We start from the raw sequence: 21,299 nt of genomic DNA on the forward strand, positions 1-21,299 counted from the left end.
AGTACACTGCCTGTCGGGCCCGTCGGCGGCACTTATCCACGCCAAGATGGCCCTCGTGTAGCTGTTCCAAGACGAGCTGGCGCAAGCTGTGTGGGATAACAATGCGGTCCAGCTTCAGGAGGACACCATCGACTACCACCAGATCGTCTCTGATGTTGTGGAACTGCGGGCATTGGCCCTTTAGCCACCCGTCTGTTAGATGGCGCATGACACACTGTAGCAGGGGGTCAGCCGCAGTCTCGCGGTGCATTTGGACGAGGCGTTCATCCGTGGCCGGTAGATTGGAGGCCACGAAGGCCACATGGGCGTCAATCTGGCAGATGAATCCCGCTGGGTCACACGGGGTGTTGACTGCCCTGGACAGAGCGTCAGCTATGATCAGGTCTTTGCCCGGGGTGTATACGAGCTGAAAGTCGTATCACCGGAGTTTGAGCAGAATGCGCTGGATGCGAGACGTCATGTCGTTCAAGTCTTTTTGTATTATATTGACCAGTGGGCGATGGTCGGTCTCGACGGTGAATTGGGGAAGGCCGTACACATAATCATGAAATTTGACGACACCGGTCAACAGGCCCAAGCACTCCTTTTCTATCTGCGCGTAGCGCTGTTCGGTGGGGGTCATGGCGCATGACGCATATGCAACGGGGGCCCATGATGAGGGCTCACCGCGTTGCAGGAGCACTGCCTCAATGCCAGATTGGCTGGCATCAGTCAAAGTTTTTGTCTCTTTCGTTGGATCAAAAAAGGCCAATACCGGGGCCGTGGTAAGTTTGGTTTTAAGTTCTTTCCATTCGCGCTCGTGGGCAGGAAGCCATTGGAAGTCTGTCGTCTTCCTGACCAAATTCCTGAGAGCTGTGGTATGAGAGGCGAGGTTAGGGATGAACTTCCCTAGGAAGTTGACCATGCCCAGAAATCGGAGGACCGCCTTCTTGTCCTCTGGCTTTTTCATGGCTGGGATGGCAGCCACCTTGTCTGCATCCGGCCGCACACTCAACTGGGAGATGTGGTCCCTTAGGAACTTGAGTTCCGTCTGGCCGAAGGAACATTTGGCTCTGTTGAGGCGTAGGCCCTGCTCCCGTATGCATTTGAACACGCGCTGGAGGCGGCTGATATGCTCCTGCGGGGTGGTGGACCAAATGATTATGTCGTCAACATAGATGTGAACACCTTCAATGCCTTCCATCATTTGTTCCATGATCCTGTGGAATGCTTCTGACGCCGATATGATCCCAAACGGCATCCTGTTGTAACAATATCTGCCAAAAAGGGTGTTAAAGGTACACAGTTTCCTGCTGGATCTGTCTTGTTGAATTTTCCAGAATCCTTTTGAGGCGTCACGTTTGGTGAAGAGCTTCGCCCGAGCCATCTCGCATGTGATCTCTTCACGCTTGGGGATTGGGTAATGCTCCCTCATTATGTTGCGATTCGGATCCTTTGGATCAATGCAGATTCTGAGATTGCCAGAAGGCTTCTTTACGCACACCATGGAACTGACCCAGTCGGTTGGTTCCGTAACTCTGGAGATCATTCCTTGGTCTTGGAGGTCCTGCAGCTGCTGTTTGAGGCGGTCCTTGAGGGGTGCTGGGACTCTGCGAGGTGCGTGCACCACAGGCGTGGCGTTCTGTTTGAGTATGATATTGTACGTATATGGGAGCGTGCCCATGCCTTCGAAGATGTCGCGGTGCTGGTCGATGATCGCATTGAGTTGCGCCCTGAAGTCAGCATTCTGGAAGGCAGACGTGTCATCAGGAGAGCGAGAGTGAACTATTTGAACGAGGCTCAGCAATTTGGCCTGTGCGCCAAGCAGAGAGTCCTTCGAGGAGCCCATGATCTCGAAAGGAAGGATGGCTTTTCGTAACTTGTGCATCACTTCAAGTTGGCATGAGCCGGTAGCAGGAATGATGTTGCCATTGTAGTCCAATAGCTGGCAGGCCAATGGGAGATTGGTTGGTTTGACATGAAGGCTTTGGAAAGCAGACTACGCCATGAGATTGGTGGAGGCACCAGTTTCCAGGCGGAATAGTATTTGGGACCGATTGACCGTCAGGGTGGCACACCACACATCGTCTGGATCGTGCTGTATACCGACAGTGGCTGGTGTCTTTGCTTCGGGGACAGCCTGTTTTTCATTACAACACCGACTCGAAAAGGCGCCTTCCGGTCCTTGGTGTCACTGCTGTGTGGGAGGTTGGAATCGGACTCGGTGACCGTGGGTTGAATTGCCCGAACATTCCTGCGAAGCTGGCTGAAGCGATATGAATTGGAAGGCTGAGCTGCTCGACAGCAGGCAGCATAGTGGCCAAGTCTTCAACATCGTAGGCATTGTTGAGATTTTGCGGGGCATTGCCGCTTTAAATAGGCGGAGCCACATTTGCCGCACATCGTGACGTCAGCACGTTCGCTGCGCTACCGCGCATGCACGGTGCGGTCCTGCGTGGTGCGCGCCTGCGCATTGCGTTCCTCCATGTCGCCGTCCCCTCGTTTGGTGCGTACAAGCGCGGGAGTCCGCGAAAAGCGTGCAAAATGGCTGCCCTCATCTAGGCTGAGGCCCTGGAGGTGTTCAATCACTTGGACCCGTTCCGCCTCGTGGGGACCTTGCCGCGCCATTTCAGCCGCTTGTATATGGGAGTACCGACTGGTGGCATTTTCATGTAGGACACAGGTCTCGATGGCGGTCGCTAGGGTGTTGCTTTACTTTGAGGAGCTGCTGACGTAGGGGGTCCGACTGAACACCGAAAACGATCTGGTCGCATATCATGGAGTCGGAGGTGGGCCCGTAGCTGCAAGATTGCGCAAGGATGCGGAGGTGCATTAAAAAAGATTGGAAAGGTTCGCCTTACCCTGCAAACGCTGCTGGAACACGTAGCGTTCAAAACTTTCATTCACCTCTAAGCTGCAGTGAGTGTCAAATTTGAGGAGAACTGTCTTGAACTTCGTCTTGTCTTCATCATCTGCAAAGGTGAGAGAGTTGAAAATATGGATGGTATGGTCCCTGGCCGTGTAGAGGATAAGAGCAATCGTTCTGGTGTCCGAGGCGCCCTCCCTGTCCGTGGCTTCGAGGTAGAGCTGGAAGCGCTGTTTGAAAATCTTCCAGTTGGCCCCGAGGTTGCCGGCGATGCGGAGCGGCATCGGCGGGCTGATGTTGTCCATGTTGCAGAATGATGGAATGCTGGCGTTGGCAGATCACTTGCAGGTAGGTCTAAGAAGTGCTAGTATGCAACCACTCCTGGTACCATGATGTGCTGGGTGTTCTGGATCACATACAGGTCACCAACACTTGAAGTAGTGCAACACTATTTTATTAAAGGGTTAACTATTTAAAGATACTTGAACTGTGGGTAAATATGATACCAGCTTTAACTAAAAACCTTTGCCTTGTCCTAACCAGTTGATGCACTCAGCACATGGTGAATGTCTGTGTTGCAGGTTGTGAGCTCTGTGCTCCTTGCTAGCTGCTACTCGAATGAGCGGGAACTCTGATGTCCCCTGTCTTTATAGTGCGTGCACTCTCACTGGTGTGTATGTTGATTGGTCCCACTGTGTGCCCATCAGTGTGTGTCTGCACCATGATATACTGGTGTATATTATGACAATAGTGGCCAGTGAAGAAGGTTATCTAGGATTGCAACAGACCTTGATCAATTGGGCCAGTGGGCTGATGAATGGCAGATGGAGTTTAATTTAGATAAATGTGAGGTGATGCATTTTGGCAGATCGAATCGGGGCAGGACCTACTCAGTTAATGGGAGGGTGTTGGAGAGAGTTATAGAACAACGAGATCTAGGAGTACAGGTTCATAGCTCTTTGAAAGTGTAGTCACAGGTGGGCAGGGTGGTGAAGAAGGCATTTGGCATGCTTGGTTTCATTGGTCAGAACATTGAATACAGGATTTGGGATGTCTTGTTGAAGTTGTACAAGACATTAGTAAGGCCACACTTGGAATACTGTGTGCAGTTCTGGTCACCCGATTATAGAAAGGATATTATTAAACTAGAAAGAGTGCAGAAAAGATTTGCTAGGGTGCTACCGGGACTTGATGGTTTGAGTTATAAAGAGAGGCTGGATACACTGGAACTTTTTTCCCTGGAGCGCAGGAGGCTTAAGGGTGAACTTATAGAGGTCTATAAAATAATGAAGGGCATAGATAAGGTAGATAGTCAACGGGCGGGATTCTCCGCTCCTGGGATTAAGTGCCCACGCCGTCGTAAATGCCGTCACGTTCCACGACGGCGCGAACAGGGCCCGGGCACGACCTATTCTGGCCCCCATAGGGGGCCAGCACGGCGCTGGAGCAGTTCACGCTGCTCCAGCCTCCTTATGCAGCACCAAATGGGCACCACGCCAACCCACGCATGCGCAGTTGTGGCAGGTCATTCCTGCGCATGCACAGTTGGGCTGCGCCATCCTGCGCATGCACGGGGAACGTGCGCCGGCCCCTCACCAACATGGAGCCGGGGTTCTGGGGCCGGCCGGAAGTAGGTGGGCCCGGGGGGGGGGGAGAGGCCGGCCCACCAATTGGTGGGCCCCGATCGTGGACCAGACGCCATCAGAGGCCCCCCCAGGTGAAGGAACCCCCCTCTCCCCCACAAGCCCCCCCCCCCCCCCCCCCCCCCCCCCAGCGTTCTCGCACAGTTCCCGCCGGCAGCGACCAAGGGTGAACGCCACCAGCGGGACTGTCATTTTTTTCGCCGGCCGCTCGGCCCGGCACGATTCTCGCAGCGCTGGTTTCGGGGGGGTGGGAGAACCACGTGCGGGTGTTGGGGCGGCGTGGCGCAACTCGCACGGCGCCCCGGCGATTCTCCCGCCCGGCATGGGGGGGAGAATACCGCCCAACATCTTTTCCCAAACGCCGGGGAGTCTAAAACTAGAGGGCATAGGTTTAAGGTGAGAGGGGAGAGATACAAAAGGGTCCAGAAGGGCAATTTTTTCACACAAAGAATGGTGAGTGTCTGGAACAAGGGGCAAAATTCTCCATCCCGCCCCGCCACATTTCTGCCCCGACCCGCCGGCGGGATGCTCCGTTACACCGGCCGGTCAATGGGGTTTCCCATTGTGGGGCAGCCCCACGCCGTCGGGAAACCCCCGGGCACCGGCAAAACGGAGACTCCCTCCGGCGGAGAATGATGCCCATGCTGCCAGAGGCAGTAGTGGAGGTGGGTACAATTTTGTCTTTTAAAAAGCATTTAGACAGTTATATGGCAAAGCTGCGTATTGAGAGATATGGGCCAAATGCGGGCAACTCGGACTAGCTTAGTAGTAAAAACTGGGGAGCATGGACAAGTTGGGCCGAAGGGCCTGTTTTCCTGCTGTAAACCTCCATGACTATCTATGGAGACAGAAACAGTGTTGTTATAACCTGCCTACTGACGATTGGCTGGGGACTAATGACTATCCCACAATCCTATGGGAGTATGAACTTCCCCAATGAGGGGGGCGGAGAAACTCCTACTATAAATAAGCTGGCCAGTCCAGGAACCAAGAGGAAGGAGAAGGTAGCAAGGGAAGTTACTGCTACTGCTATGTATATATTGTTATAGTAAATAAACTTTATTATTTTGTATCCTTAAAACTCGTGCTGGATTCTTCGGGGCCCTTACAAAACGTGTTAACGTTTTGAGTTCTGTAGAAAGGTCATATGGAATTTAAACATTAGCTGTGTTTCTTTCTCCATTGATGCTGCCAGACCTGCTGAGTTTATCAGCATTTTCTGTTTTATTGATCTGGTTATTCCTATTTTGAAATATGTAGGTGTGTTTTGTGACCATAATCTATCATTTAAACCTTGCGTCTAATTTTTTCCACAGCTACAGAAAGTAAACTACTCTCAGAGACGAATGCTCCATCCTTGCAGACAAAACAAGATATAGGAACTCAGCAACACCCGACCGCCAATAACCAGGTGGGGATTTGCCATAGTTTAGCCACAGAGCATGCTAATGAATTACAATTAGAAAATATTTTGCTGAATGTGTGGGCAAACAGTTGTGGGTGTTACCAAAGACCCGTAATGCTTTTATTGGACACAAGAGTGTTTCCAGAACTGCCATGTATTTTAGGGGACTTTGGATTGAACATGCTTCAGCCTGGTCTAACATTGTCCTGATACTCCTTTATAGTTTATAGCCTATTAAGAAACTCTCTCTCTTTCCGCCACCTCCCCCACCCCCCGACCTCCAACACTCTGTTTATCTCTCTCTGCCTGTCTGTCCCTCCCCTTCTCTCTCTCACCATTGAGCACAGTCGTGGCTGATGACATCTATCGGGAGGCCACAGACCAACACCAAGACCCGCTACAACAATGCCCAAGCAGCGACTGGGGCGCGTCAAGCGGTGCTCCGGCATCCTGAAGATGTGGTTCAGGTGTCTAATTTTTTAGGGGCCCTCCAGTATGACGCTGAGAGGGTCGCCTGCATTGTGTCGGCCTGCTGCGTCCTACACAACATCAGGCAGCAGAGGAGCAATGTGCTGGAGGAGGAGGATGAACACCAGGTCACCTCCGACAAGGAGGATGTGGGGGAGGGCGAGTAAGAACAGGACATGGAGCCTAAGCAGGCACGGGAGACCACACGACATATGTGCTAGTGCTAATGCGCAAGTGACACTCTGATTGCCTCCAGGTTCACCGACTGTGGGGGTGGGGGGGTGGGGGGGGGGGGGGGGGGGGGGGGGATCTGGCCAGGGGCACGGACACCACATCCCATCCCTGCCTGCAACCCCCTCCAAGATAAATACCTGCCGCACTACGGGGGGGTGGCCGCTGGGTTGGCAGTAACAGCGGAACAGATGGAATGAAGGATGATGGCAACGTGCTCTGCAATGAGCTCTGGTGCCCCACATTGTTTGACAATATCTGACTCCTGCCCATGGTAGCACTTTCCACTGTCCACCTGGATGATTCCTGCATATGAGCTGGCCATTCCATCACACTGTGCTATCGGATCCCTGGGGTGGCGGTGTTGGGAATGTTGTGTACTGTGATTGTGTCTTGCAATGATTCTACAGAACTGCTGGTGACTTAACCAGAATGATGATTTATTGATGTAGACGTGGTACGGTAATGATCAGAATGCTATACAGGCCAAGTTATCATAGAGTTACATTAAACTCTTATGGAACTACCATTATGTGCGACTGTCCTCATGTACGCCTTACAACCTACTACTGGCAGCCGGATGTCACATGACCGATGTCTGACGCCACCTGCTGGTGGGAGGTCGCACTGCTGGGTACATGTAATATCTACAGACATATCACCACATCCCCATTTCTTTGGAGATCTTGATGTTTATGGACGAACATGATTAATATTTTTATACATTTGGTTTATTTATCAACAAATTTAACCAGTGTGTCCATAGACATGATATGCTGCTTGGTGTATGTCCCTTGCGCACAGCTCATTGTGCCTCCCTCACAGGATCGCCCCTTTGATCACTTGCACTGCTGCCAGCCTTTTTGAAGACTGGTTTGCATGCCGGTCTCTTGCTTCATATCCTTTTTTTTTTTTAAATAATTTTTATTAAAGGTTTTCATAAAATATCAATAACAAAATGAGAAAGAAAAAAGAACCCAACAGGGTTAAGTACAAAACACAATCTAAAAAAGCAACCCCCCAAACCCCTCCCCCCCATACCTAAATAATAAATTAACATTAACACCCCCGACTTAAGACAACAGGTGTATACACCCCCTCAGACCCTTCCAGTGTAAATAACATAAACAAAAATAAAGTAACCCCCCCCCCCCCAACCCCCCGAGCTGCTGCTGCCATTGACCAATGTCTAGCGTTCTGCCAGAAAGTCTAAGAACGGTTGCCACCGCCTAAAGAACCCTTGTACCGACCCTCTCAAGGCGAATTTCACCCTCTCCAATTTAATGTACCCTGCCATATCGCTGATCCAGGATTCCACGCTTGGGGGCCTCGTATCTTTCTACTGAAGGAGAATCCTTCGCCGGGCTACCAGGGACGCAAAGGCCAGAATTCCGGCCTCTTTCGCCTCCTGCACTCCCGGCTCCTCTGCCACCCCAAATATTGCGAGCCCCCAGCCTGGTTTGACCCTGGATCCTACCACCCTCGACACCGTCCTCGCTATGCCCTTCCAAAATTCCTCCAACGCTGGGCATGCCCAGAACATATGGGTCTGATTTGCTGGGCTCCCTGAACACACCTGTCCTCACTCCCAAAGAACCTGCTCATCCTTGTCCCGGTCATGTTTGCCCTGTGCAGCACCTTAAACTGTATGAGGCTGAGCCTCGCGCATGAAGAGGAAGAGTTCACCCTCCCTAGGGCATCTGCCCACATCCCCTCTTCGATCTCCTCTCCCAACTCCTCCTCCCACTTACCTTTCAACTCCACCACCGAGGCCTCCTCCTCCTCCTGCATCACCTGGTAAGTTTCCGAGATCTTCCCCACTCCCACCCACCCCCCAAGAGCACCCTGTCCTGTACTGTGTGTGGCAGTAGCCGTGGGAATTCCACCACCTGCCGTCTGGCAAACGCCCTTACCTGTAAGTACCTGAAGGTGTTCCCCGGGGGGAGCCCGTACTTCTCCTCCAGCTCACCCAAGCTCGCGAACTTCCCGTCCACAAACAGGTCCCCCAACATTCGTATGCCTGCCCTGTGCCACCCCGAAAACCCTCCACCTGTTCTTCCTGGGGCGAACCGGTGGTTCCCCCGTAATGGGGTCCACCCCGAGGCCCTAACTTCCCCCCTATGCCGCCTCCACTGCCCCCAGATTTTGAGGGCCGCCACCACCACCGGGCTCGTGGTATACCTCCTTGGAGGGAGTGGCAGCGGTGCCGTTGCCAGCGCCCCCAGACTCGTACCCACACAGGACGCCGTCTCCAATCTCTTCCATGCAGCCCCCTCCATCACCCACTTGCGCACCATTGTCGCATTGGCGGCCCAGTAGTACCCACAAAGGTTGGGCAGTGCCAGCCCCCCCTATCTCTACTCCGCTCCAGGAACACCCTTCTCACCCTCGGAGTCCCTCGCGCCCACACAAACCCCATTATACTCCTGTTAACCCGCCTGAAAAAAGCCTTCGGGATAAACACTGGGAGGCACTGGAACAGGAACAAAAACCTTGGGAGCACCGTCATTTTGATTGACTGCACCCTACCCGCCAGGGACAGCGGCAACGCGTCCCACCTCTTGAACTCCTCCTCCATTTGCTCCACCAGCCTTGTAAAGTTAAGCCTATGCAGGGCCCCCCAGCTCCTGGCCACCTGGACCCCCAAATATCTGAAACTCCTCTCCGCCCTTTTTAGTGGGAGCTCGCCAATCCCCCTCTCCTGGTCCCCTAGCTGAACTACGAACAGCTCGCTCTTCCCCATATTGAGCTTGTACCCCGAAAAGTCCCCGAATTACCTAAGCATCCTCATTACCTCTGGCATTCCTCCCACCGGGTCCGCCACATACAGCAGCAGGTCGTCCGCATAAAGCGACACCCTATGCTCCTCCCCACCCCGCACCAACCCCCTCCAGTTCCTCGACTCTCTCAGTGCCATAGCCAGGGGTTCAATCGCCAGTGCGAAGAGCAGGGGGGACCCCTGTCTCATCCCTCGGTGCAACCGAAAGTACTCGGACCTCCTCCTATTTGTGGCCACACTCGCATCGGGACCTCATACAACAGCCTAACCCACCTGACAAACCCCTCCCCAAACCCAAACCTCTTCAGCACCTCCCACAGGTACCCCCACTCTACCCTATCGAAGGCTTTCTCAGCGTCCATCGCCACCACTATCTCCGCCTCCCCCTCCCTTGCCGGCATCATGATAACGTTCAAAAGCCTCCGCACATTCGCGTTCAACTGTCTCCCCTTCACAAAACCCGTCTGGTCTTCATGGATGATCTGCGGCACACAATCCTCAATCCTCGTGGCTTAGACCTTCGCCAGCACCTTGGCATCTACATTTAGCAAGGAAATGGTTCTGTAAGACCCACATGGCAGGGGATCCTTGTCCCCCTTCAGGATCAAGGAGGTCAGTGCCCGGGACATCGTCGGGGGTAAAGCCCCCCCCTCCCTTGCCTCATTAAAGGTCCTAACTAACAGCGGGCCCAACAGGTCCATATATTTTTTATAGAACTCGACCGGGAAACCGTCCGGCCCCGGTGCCTTCCCCGCCTGCATGCTTCCTATCCCTTTGATCAGCTCCTCCAGCCCAATCGGGGCCCCCAGTCCCGCCACCAGTCCCTCTTCCACCTTTGGAAACCTCAATTGATCCAGGAAACGGCCCATCCCTCCCTCCTCCCGTGGGGGCTCGGATCGGTACAATTCCTCGTAGAAGTCCCTGAAGACCCCATTGATGCCAAGCCCACTCCGCACCACGCTCCCTCCCCTGTCCTTAACTCCCCCGATCTCCCTAGCTGCGTCCCGCTTCCGAAGCTGATGCGCCAGCATCCGGCTTGCCTTTTCCCCATACTCGTAGACCGCCCCTGGGCCTTCCTCCACTGCACCTCCGCCTTCCTGGTAGTCACCAGGTCGAATTCGGCCTGGAGGCTGCGCCTCTTCCTCAACAATCCTTCCTCAGGTTCTTCCGCATACCTCCTGTCTACCCTCACCATCTCCCCCACCAGCCTCTCCCTCTCCCCCTGCTCCCTCCGCTCCTTGTGGGCCCTGATGGAGATCAGCTCTCCCCTCACCACTGCCTTCACTGCCTCCCATACCATCCCCACTCGGACCTCCCCGTTGTCATTGGTCTCCAAGTACCTCTCTATACTTCCTCGGACCCGCTCGCTCACCTCCTCGTCTGCCAACAGCCCCACCTCCAAGCGCCACAGCGGGTGCTGGTCCCTCTCCTCCCCCATCTCCATTCCACCCAATGCGGGGCGTGGTCCGAAATGGCTATTGCCGAATACTCGGTATCCTCTACTCTCGCTATCAGCGCCCTACTCAAAATGAAAAAGTCGATTCGAGAATAAGCCTTATGGACATGTGAGAAGAATGAAAATTCCCTAGCCCCCGGCCTTGCAAATCTCCAAGGGTCCACCCCTCCCATTTGGTCCATAAACCCCCTCAACACTGGCTTCCTACCCGTCCTAGACCTGGAGCGATCCAGTGCCGGATCCAACACCGTGTTAAAGTCTCCCCCCATTATCAGGCCCCCCACTTCCAAGTCTGGTATCCGACCCAACATACGCCGCATAAAACCCGCATTGTCCCAGTTCGGAGCATACACATTGACCAGTACCACCCTCTCTCCCTGCAACTTACCACTTACCATTATGTACCTACCGCCATTATCTGCCACAATGCTCGACGCCTCGAATAACGCCTTCTTTCCCACCAAGATCGCCACCCCTCGATTTTTGGCATCTAGCCCCGAGTGAAACACCTGACCTACCCACCCTTTCCTCAGTCTTACCTGGTCTGCCACCTTCAGGTGTGTCTCCTGGAGCATAACCACATCCGCCTTGAGCCCCTTCAGGTGCGCGAACACGCGGGCCTGCTTGACCGGCCCATTCAGTCCCCTTACATTCCAGGTTATCAGCTGGATTAGGGGGCTACCCGCCCCCCCTCCCCTGCCGACTAGCCATGACCCCTCCTCGGCCAGCCACACACCCGCACCCCACACCCGGCCCATTCCCCACAGCGGCATACCCCCGTCTTGACCCACCCCACTCTCTCCAGCTCCTCCTTGATCTTAGCAGCAGCAACTCGATCCCCCCCGCCCCCAGGCTAGGACCCATCCTAGCTGGTTTACTCCCCCCATTGCACTTCCGCAAGTCAGCTGACTCCTGCTGACCCCGGCCACTCCCGCCTCCCCTTCGACGCCTCCCATTGTGTGGCACACCCTCCTCTCCCGCTCCCCATTCACAGGCTCTCCCCCTCCGTTCTAAGCGCGGGAAACAATCCTCGCTTCCCCGCCCCGGTCCCGCCCCCCCCAGTCTTCGGCGCGGGAAGAAAATCCCGCGCTCTCCACCTACCAGGCCCCGCCACCAACCAAAACAGTGCCCAACCCGCCCCATCCACCCTCCTCAACCCGAAAGAGAAAAACACAGAGAAAAAGAAACCCAAAACAATGCAAAGGCCGCCCCCCCCCGAACCAAAAATAGGCATAACATATCCACCGCAGTCGCCCATCCCGACCCTCAGTCTGTGTCCAGCTTCTCGGCCTGAACAAAGGCCCACGCCTCCTCCGGAGACTCAAAATAATGGTGCCGGTCCTTGTAGGTAACCCACAATCGCGCCGGCTGCAACATGCCAAACTTCACCCCCTTCCTGTGCAGCACCGCCTTCGCTCGATTGTACCCGGCCCTCCTCTTCGCCACCTCCGCACTCCAGTCCTGATATATCCGAACCTCCGCGTTCTCCCACCTGCTGCTCCTCTCCTTCTTGGCCCACCTGAGCACACACTCCCGATCGATGAACCGATGGAACCGCACCAGCACCGCCCGCGGAGGCTCGTTAGGCTTGGGCCTCCTCGCCAACACTCTATGGGCCCCTTCCAGCTCCAGGGGCCCCTGGAAGGACCCCGCTCCCATCAGCGAGTTTTACATGGTGACCACATAGGCCCCCACGTCCGGCCCCTCCAGCCCCTCCGGGAGGCCCAGAATCCGCAGATACTTCCGCCTCGACCGATTCTCCATCTCCTCGAACCGCTCCTGCCATTTCTTGTGGAGCGCCTCGTGCGCCTCCACCTTTACCACCAGGGCTAAGATCTCGTCCTCATTGTCAGAGATCTTTTGTTGAGCCTCTCGGATCGCCACCCCCTGGGCCGTCTGTGTCTCCAGCAGCTTATCAATAGAAGCCTTCATCTGCTCTAGCAGGTCCTTTTTAATCTCTCTGAGGCAGCGCTGGAAACCCTCCTGTTGCTCCTCCGCCCACTGCCTCCACGCTGCCTGGTCTCCGCCCGCCGCCATTTTGTCCTTCTTCCCTCCCTTCTTCTGGTCCACCACCACCTTTTTTGTCACCCCGCTCCTAGTTAAAGCCATATACTGACGGGGAACTATTATTAACTCCTTCCCACACCGGGAAACGTCGAAAAAGTGCCCTTGGGGGCCCTGAAAAGAGCCCAAAAGTCTCGAGAGGGAATCCTTTTGGAAGTGTTCTCTTCACCAATCTGCCCCAAAATGTCCGTGGAAACTCCTAAAAAAGGTCTAAGTGTCCGTTCCAGACGGGAGCTGCCGAATGCGTGACCTACTCCTCAATGGCCGCCACCGGAAGCCTCGTCCCCGCTTCTTCATGGCCCTGGTGAGATCTTTTCACAGTTGTTCCCTCTGCTGTTAGAATTCACTTTTGATAAAGGTCCTCAGGTCAGTTTGCAGCTTTAAGCTTGCCCTTCCCCGGCTTGCATGCTGGAAGGGGCCCTGTTTATCCTGTTTGCAGCCAAATCTTCCACAGCTTCTGCCGGGCCTGGCAGCCAAAAGACACAACACTCCTGGGGGACACTGTCAGGGGAGTGTTGCAGTCCTCTTGCCACACCGGGAAATGTCAAACAAATGCCGTGGGGGCCCTGCAAAAGAGCCCAAAAGTCCGTTCCAAGCGGGAGCTACCGAATATGCGACCTAGCTCTGCATAGCCGCACCCAGAAGCTTCATATCCTTTTGACACAATGTTTTTCAAAGCATGTAGTCTTGTTGGCCACATCTGCGTTACCAGCTTTTTCTTTTTTCATTTCTTCACATGACGCTGTTTGCTGCATCACTGTGTGTTCTCTGTTTCTGACTTGTCAGCCACAACATCGACATCTTCTCTTTTGTTTTAGCTCTCCCACTATTTTCCTCGTCCTCGTTTTGTTTTAATGATCATTTGGCGAGTGTATCTCTTTTTGCGTTTATGTTTGGCAACTCCTGTCTTAGTGCTGGTCTGCACTCTGTACATAGAAGTGTGCGGATCTTTAGTTGGACCTCTAGCGCCAGCATGCTTCCGATGAATTAGCCACGCCCAAGTCTGTGCCCTCAACTGAAGGTTGAAGAGCCTTGCTCTCTGGTGCCAGCTGGAAGTCACATCTATATCATCAGGTGCTGACCCTTCTTAGCTTGTTGGAACATCTATTGATGGCTCCTCATTACTGGAGATTATGAAACAAAGATTCTCTGGCCCTGACGATCCAGGCGATGGGTTATTCTAGTCTTGTGCCAGTATGTGTATGTGAACCGTCGAACTACATAGCGATATAGTCATCGGCTCATCTTCCGGTGGAGTAGCCTCGAGCGTGATGGAGTCGACTACCGGAACCATTGCAGAGGGCTGAGATGATTCATCATGCGCCTCTGGAACTAGGTCCTTCACATTTGGTTTTATGTCTACTGCTATCACTTCATGACTCCCTCGAAACCATTGTACTAGTACTCTATCATTGCCCTCCAAGCTACCATTGTCTTCATCATGTTCATATTCTTCATATATGTCCTCATAGTCCACATCATCAGATTAACAGCATCATACTCATCATTACTATTGTCATGCCCGTCAAACTCATCATCACTATTATCGTAGTCATCAATGTCATCGTATTCATCATCATCATTTTCCATGAAGTATAAAACTGCTCGTGGAAGTATGTATTCATGTAGGAATTGAACCATTTTAAAATCAGCAGCAAGTCTTGCTGCAGAGCTTCCATCTAACACTCCATGTCTCCGGAACCTCTGGGGACTGAAGAAATCGAAGAAAGAGTTTTCCGTACAGTTTTTGTGACTGCTTTATGAGCAGACCGAGCATCATGCAACTGTTTCAATCTAATGGTTTTCATTGTGAAATTTTTTCCATTCTTCCAGCCAATGTGGCAGCCTGTGCACCCTGCAATTGTAAATATGAAGAAGCTTGCCCCATCAGGGTGCAAGTCCATCTGGTTTGTTTTTACGAGCACTTCATTCGTGAAGTACTGATTCGATTCAAACTTGAATTCCAGAGTGAAGCTCATTGGCTGTCCGAGATCCGAAAAGTTTATTGCTACGTCCTGTAGATGCTTTGAAATGGGCTCATCATGCTCCTGTATCATCTGTCTGAGCCTGTCCTCATTGTCAAAGACCGATAACCAGAACTCTGCTGTGTCCTTTGGATTCTCTATTTCAGTCTCTGGTTGATCTTCCTCCACTTTCACTGTCGCTCGTATCTCATTGGATAATTGCGCCACAGTATTGGTTGTGATTCGCTGTACCGTTTTGTCGGCTCACTGACCAGGATGAACAATCACTCCACTAGGTTCAGGGTTTGGCATGCATCCGCCCCTCGGATAGACTCAGGTTTCGTGTCCACAATGGAGAATGGTACAACGTGTCTTCCATTGTGTACCCATGCTTCGAGTTAACATTCCCTCAGTGTCTCAAACTCATTCCCATGTTGTCGACCAGCATCCTTGGCCGGGTTATGACTTTCGGCGACACTCGCAGGCCGTGCAGATCACCCAGACGTAGGAGGTTGGCATTCGCTCCCGTGTCGAGTTTGCATTTTAACATCACTGGGATGACCCATCTGCTTTCGACGGTATCGGCTGGGTGAAAGCTGTTGTTCCAACTGGTAATGAGAGTTACTTCCTCTTTTATTTTCGGACTCATCGTGTCCTTGGTTGAGATTAGATCCACGAGAAATAATTCATCAAGGTTCATCTCCTCAACTGCATTGATCAACTCCACTTGGTCCACTGTAGGACACGAAAAACACTATTCTGCAAAAGTGGCCAACACGGCCACACCTGGAATAGACTTTTCCAGAGGCCGGACGTTGCCGCGGGCCATGTTGATTGCTACATTTCTGGCATGAGATGGTGGCTGTTGTCGAACGCTTAAAATAGTTGCCCGCACTGAGACCACATTTCTTATTGACCTGTGGCACAGTGCTGATGGCGCTGGCGTCCTGTTCTATGTTGGCGCCAAAATGCTTCAGAGTGAGTGTGTTGATTTGCTGTGCAGCCGCATGGCAAATCTATATCGCGTTTTCCAATTTCAGGTCTTTCTCTCATAACAACCTTTCACGGAGCTTATCATTTGATATGGCAAATACAATTTGGTCACGTATCATCGACGATTTAAGATCGTTGGAATTTCTGTACTGGGCCTTCAGCCACAAATCAGTTATAAAACTGTCGAAAGCACATGTTTTGGGGTTGCGAAAAATTGGGAAGATTCTGGGCGGGAGTGTTCGCGGTCTTAGCCAGGATAGTGGAGGAGGAGGTGGATCCGGTACCTTTGGTGGCGATATTTGGGGTTTCAGAGAAGCCGGAGCTCATGGATAGGAGGAAGGCCGATGTCTTGGTCTTCGCCTCTCTGATTGCACAGCGATAAATTTTGCTGGAGTGGCGGTCGGCATTGCCACCGGGGGTAGCAGCATGGTTGGGTGACCTGTACGACTTCCTGCGATTAGAGAAGATAAAGTATGAGTTAAGGGGCTCAGCAGGGGTTTTGAGGAAAGGTGGGGGATGTTTGTGACCGTGTTTGAGTGGGGGAGGTGAAAAAGGGGAAAACTCTATACAGACTGTGTAGTTGATTGTTGGGAAGTATGTTTCCCGGGGTGTTTATTTACTGTAATCTGTTTTGAGAATGTAATAATTTTGTAATAAAAGATAAAACTGTCGCAAGATTCGCCCAGTTTCTGGGTACACGTACGAAAAATGAATCTTTCAAATGTTTAATTTTTCTTGGGAGAGCAATGTCGAACAAAGTGTTTGCTCACTTTATCTTTTCTCTTGCTCTCCTCTTCACTATCAAAAGCAAAAGTATTATATATTTCAATTACTTGTGGACCCGCCACTGTGAGCAGCAACTCAATCCGCCTCTCGTCAGGCTGTGCCTACAGGCCAAAGGGTGAGACATACAGTTTAAACTGCTGAAAACGCGCCAGTTTTCGTCTACATTACCCGAGACTTGAAGCTGGTTGGGTGCCTTTAAACCTTCCATCTCGAACTTCAATGCCGTTTGTTGCATTGGGTCGCAAATGGTCGCAGTTCACCAGGTCGGTTCTTCAGCCGATTTAACTTTGACTTTTTTGTCGTTACCCTTAAATCTTCAGCACTTCTGGTACCATGTTGTGTTCTGTGATCTTGTCTTGCGATGATTCTGCAGAACTGCTAGTGATTTAACCAGAATGATGATTTATTGATGTACATGTGGTAAGGTAACGATCAAAATGCTATACAGACCAGGTTATCATAGAGTTACATTGGACTCTCCGGGAATTACCCTTATATGCGACTGCCCTCATGTACGCCTTACAACCTTCTGCTGGTAGCCGGATGTCAGATGACTGATGTGTGATTCCACCTGCTGGTGAGAGGTCCCACTGCTGGGTACATGTAATATTATCTGCAGGCATATCACCACAGGGAACGACTGGGGGGGGGGGGGGAGGGGGGGGGGGGGGCAGCACACTACACCCTACCCACAATGTCTGCATATTCCCGCGACCGCCCCCTACACCCCCTCTCTGGCCCAGACCATCCCACCCCTCACACCCATCTGGCAGAGCACCAAGGCAGGTTGTAACATTATGAACAGGTGTTTAATGTGCACAAATACATACATATACGTGCCCTAGCCCCTATAAGTAAACTGTGTGTTGCACCCATACCAACTTAACTGGTATCTAACTTTCTGTCCTTACAGGCCCTAGCATTACATCTAGGTGGAGCCCCAGACGGTACATCAGGAGTGGAGACGGTCTGCTATGATTCCCGTCCTGACCCTGCTCCCCGTTTGCGACCGTCTTATGGGATGACCGGGCTGGAATGGGCCCGGCTGCTTCTCAGGTGGCGTGGTGCCACTCTGTTTGACTCGCCGCCCACCAGATGCACCAGCAACAGGAGGGGAAGTGCCGCAGTGTTCCGGCACCTTCCCTGCAGAAGTCACCAGCAGGGCTTCCTACACCTCCTCCTCCCTCAGGGTGCCCGATGGCCCCCGGGTTACTCCATGTGATGGGGTGCAAGTGGAGCTATCCCTTGAGGATCCCCCACCACCTGGCATTGCAAACCCTGAAGGCCCATTCTGGTCTCGACCAGGGTCTGCATGCTGGCGGCCATGGAGCACAAGATGTGGACTATCTCCGTCTGGGATTGCACCACATCACCCATTGATTGTGCCACCACCCTCTGGTCTGTGACACATCAGCCAGTGACAGCACCAACTCCCTCTGGGACTGGGCCACCTCCCACTGTGTCCACGCCACGTCGACCAGCGCCTGGGCAATGCCGCTGATGTACTCAACCATGGCCCGCTGTGACTGGGCCACACTCAGAAGCGCCTGTGGTAAACCACTGTTGCGCCTCTATTAGGTGATGTATGGTAGGACCTGTACTACAGGTACGTTGGTAGTCCCTGCCTGCTTGCTCTGCCCAGTAGGCAGAGTATAAATATGTGTGTCCTCCATGCTGCAGCCATTTCGCCAACTGCTGTTGGAGGCCACACACCTTAGAGCAATAAAGCCTCAGTTGTACCCAACTCAACTGATCGTGCAATTGATCGTGCATCAATTTATTGCTCAAAGACTTTCAAAAGATGGACCCCCGTATCAAACCGGATCGCCTGCAGCTGGATCCGCATTCAAGCGACGCCAAAAAGGACTTTCAACACTGGCTAGCTTGCTTCAAGGCGTACATCAACTCGGCTCCCAGCCCTGTCTCGGAGGCTCAGAAGATACAGATCCTGTACTCAAGGTTGAGCTCCAGCGTCTAATCTCAGATTGCAAACCCGTCACCACCAGGAGCAGATGGTACAGCACCCAGGACAGGACCTTCATCAGGTCCGACGTCCAGCGGCTGCTTCCGGAAGACATCGAGGCCAGCAACAGCCCCTGGAGAGCCCAAGTGGTAGTAGTTAAAACTGGGGAGAAACACAGAATGGTCGTGGACTACAGCCAGTCCATCAATCGGTACACGCAGCTCGACGCGTACCCCCTCCCACGAATATCTGATATGGTCAAGCAGATTGCACAGTACCGGGTCTTCTCAATGGTAGACCTCAAATCCGCCTACCACCACTCCCCATTCGTAAATCGGACCTAAATACACTGCCTTTGAGGCAGACGGCCGCCTCTATCACTTCCTCAGGGTTCCCTTCGGCGTCACCAACGGGGTCTCGGTCTTCCAAAGGGAGATGGACCGAATGGTCGACCGGTACGGTTTGCGGGCCACCTTTCCATACCTAGACAACGTCACCATCTGCGGCCATGATCAGCAGGACAACAACGCTAACCGTGCCAAATTTCTCCGCACCGCCACTCTCCTAAACCTCACCTACAACAAGGAGAAGTGCGTGTTTCGCACGACCCGCTTAGCCATCCTCGGCTATGTGGTCCAGAACGGAGTTCTGGAGCCCGATCCCGACCGCATGCGCCCCCTCATGGAGCTCCCCCACTGCCCCAAGGCCCTCAAACGCTGCCTGGGGTTCTTTTCGTACTACACTCAGTGGGTCCCAAACTATGCGGGCAAGGCCCGCCCACTCATACAGTCAACCCATTTTCCCCTGACTGCCTAGGCGCAACAGGCCTTCGCCCGTAACAGAGCCGATATCGCCAAGGCCGGGATACATGCAGTAGACGAGACACTGCCCTTTCAAGTAGAGAGCGACGCATCGGACGGCGTCCTTGCCGCCACCATCAATCAGGCCGGCAGACCCGAGGCATTCTTTTCCCGCACCCTTCACGCCTCAGAAATTCGGCACTCATCCGTCGAAAAAGAGGCCCAAGCTATCGTTGAAGCTGTACGGCATTGGAGGCATTACCTGGCTGGCAGGAGATTCACTCTCCTCACTGACCAACGGTCGGTAGCCTTCATGTTCAATAACACACAGCGGGGCAAGGTCAAGAATGATAAGATCTTGAGGTGGAGTATAGAGCTCTCCACCTACAATTACGAGATTTTCTATTGCCCCGGTAAGCTCAACGAGCCCCCAGACGCCCTATCCCGAGGTACATGTGCCAGTGCACAGGTAGACCGACTCCGGACCCTGCACGACAGTCTTTGTCACCCGGGATCACACGGTTGTACCATTTCATAAAGACCCGCAACATGCCCTACTCCGTCGAGGAAGTACGTACAATCACCAGGGACTGCCAGGTCTGTGCGGAGTGCAAGCCGCACTTCTACCAGCCGGACCGTGCGCGCCTGGTGAAGGGCTCCCACCCCTTTGAGCACCTCAGTGTGGATTTCAAAGAGCCCCTCCCCTCCACCGACCATAACACGTATTTTCTCAGTGTGGTCGATGAGTACCCCAGATTCACCTTCGCCATCCCATGCCCCGATATGACGTCTGCCACCGTCATCAAAGCCCTCAACACAATCTTCGCTCTGTTCGGTTTCCCCGCCTATATCTACAGTGACAGGGGATCCTCCTTCATGAGTGATGAGCTGTGTCAGTTCCTGCTCAGCAGGGGTATTGCGTCCAATTGAACGACAAGCTACAACCCCCATGGAAACGGACAGGTAGAGAGGGAGAATGGGACAGTATGGAGGGCCGTCCAACTGGCCCTACAGTCCAGGAACCTCCCGGCCTCCCACTGGCAGGAGGTTCTCCCTGATGCACTACACTCCATTCGGCCACTACTGTGCACCGCCACTAACACACCCCATGAACGTCTTTTTGTCTTCCCCAGGAAGTCCACATCTGGGGTGTTGCTCCCAACTTGGCTCGCAGCTACAGGACCCGTCCTGCTCCGTAGGCATGTCCGACTCCACAAGGCGGACCCGTTGGTGGAAAGGGTGCAATTGCTCCATGCAAACCCCCAGTATGACTACGTGGCGTACCCCGACGGTCGCCAGGATACTATCTCCCTCAGGCACCTGGCACCAGCAGGTCACACACACCCGTCCCGGCACCACCCTCCCCTCCCCCAGCGCTCCTAGCAGCAACCCCCCCGGGACCATCCGTCCTCCCTCTACCCACGCCCGAGGATGAAGAGGATTTTGGCACGCTCCCGGAGGCTCCGGACATCAGACCAGGATCGGCATCGCCGCCACCACTACGTCGCTCTCAGCGGCACATCAAGGCCCCGGACCGGTTAAACCTCTAACTAGTCCACTGGACTTCAAAATACTTTTTTTTCCTCTGTATCAAAAAATGTAAATGTAAAAAGAAAACCATTTGTTGTATATAGTTCTCCACCACCCCCGCCAGACTCAATTTTAACAGGACGTTAATGTGGTAAACCACTGTTGCACCTCTATTAGGTGATGTATGGTAGGACCTGTACTACAGATACGTTGGTCGTCCCTGCCTGTGGAGTATAAATATGTGTGTCCTCCAGGCTGCAGCCATTTCGCCAGTTGCTGTGGGAGGCCACACATCTTCGAGCAATAAAGCCTCAGTTGTACCCAACTCAAGTCTTTGTGCAATTGATCGTGCATCAGCGCCGCTGTAATGTC

At 53.2% G+C, this 21,299-nt stretch overlaps 1 protein-coding gene across 5 annotated transcripts in view; it reads left to right on the plus strand.

Annotated features, from left to right (window-relative positions):
- The window catches only part of LOC140391761 (large ribosomal subunit protein eL31), a 245,433-nt gene that overhangs the window by 134,190 nt on the left and 89,944 nt on the right, over positions 1 to 21,299 (plus strand). For all 5 annotated transcript variants that reach the window (XM_072476605.1, XM_072476608.1, XM_072476604.1 and 2 more), the window contains one exon: positions 5,805 to 5,899. In XM_072476605.1, the coding sequence (XP_072332706.1) occupies positions 5,805 to 5,899 (95 nt within the window). The remainder of the gene's footprint in view (positions 1 to 5,804; positions 5,900 to 21,299) is intronic.

Source organism: Scyliorhinus torazame, chromosome 15, assembly GCF_047496885.1.
Source record: "Scyliorhinus torazame isolate Kashiwa2021f chromosome 15, sScyTor2.1, whole genome shotgun sequence".
Lineage (NCBI taxonomy): Eukaryota > Metazoa > Chordata > Chondrichthyes > Carcharhiniformes > Scyliorhinidae > Scyliorhinus > Scyliorhinus torazame.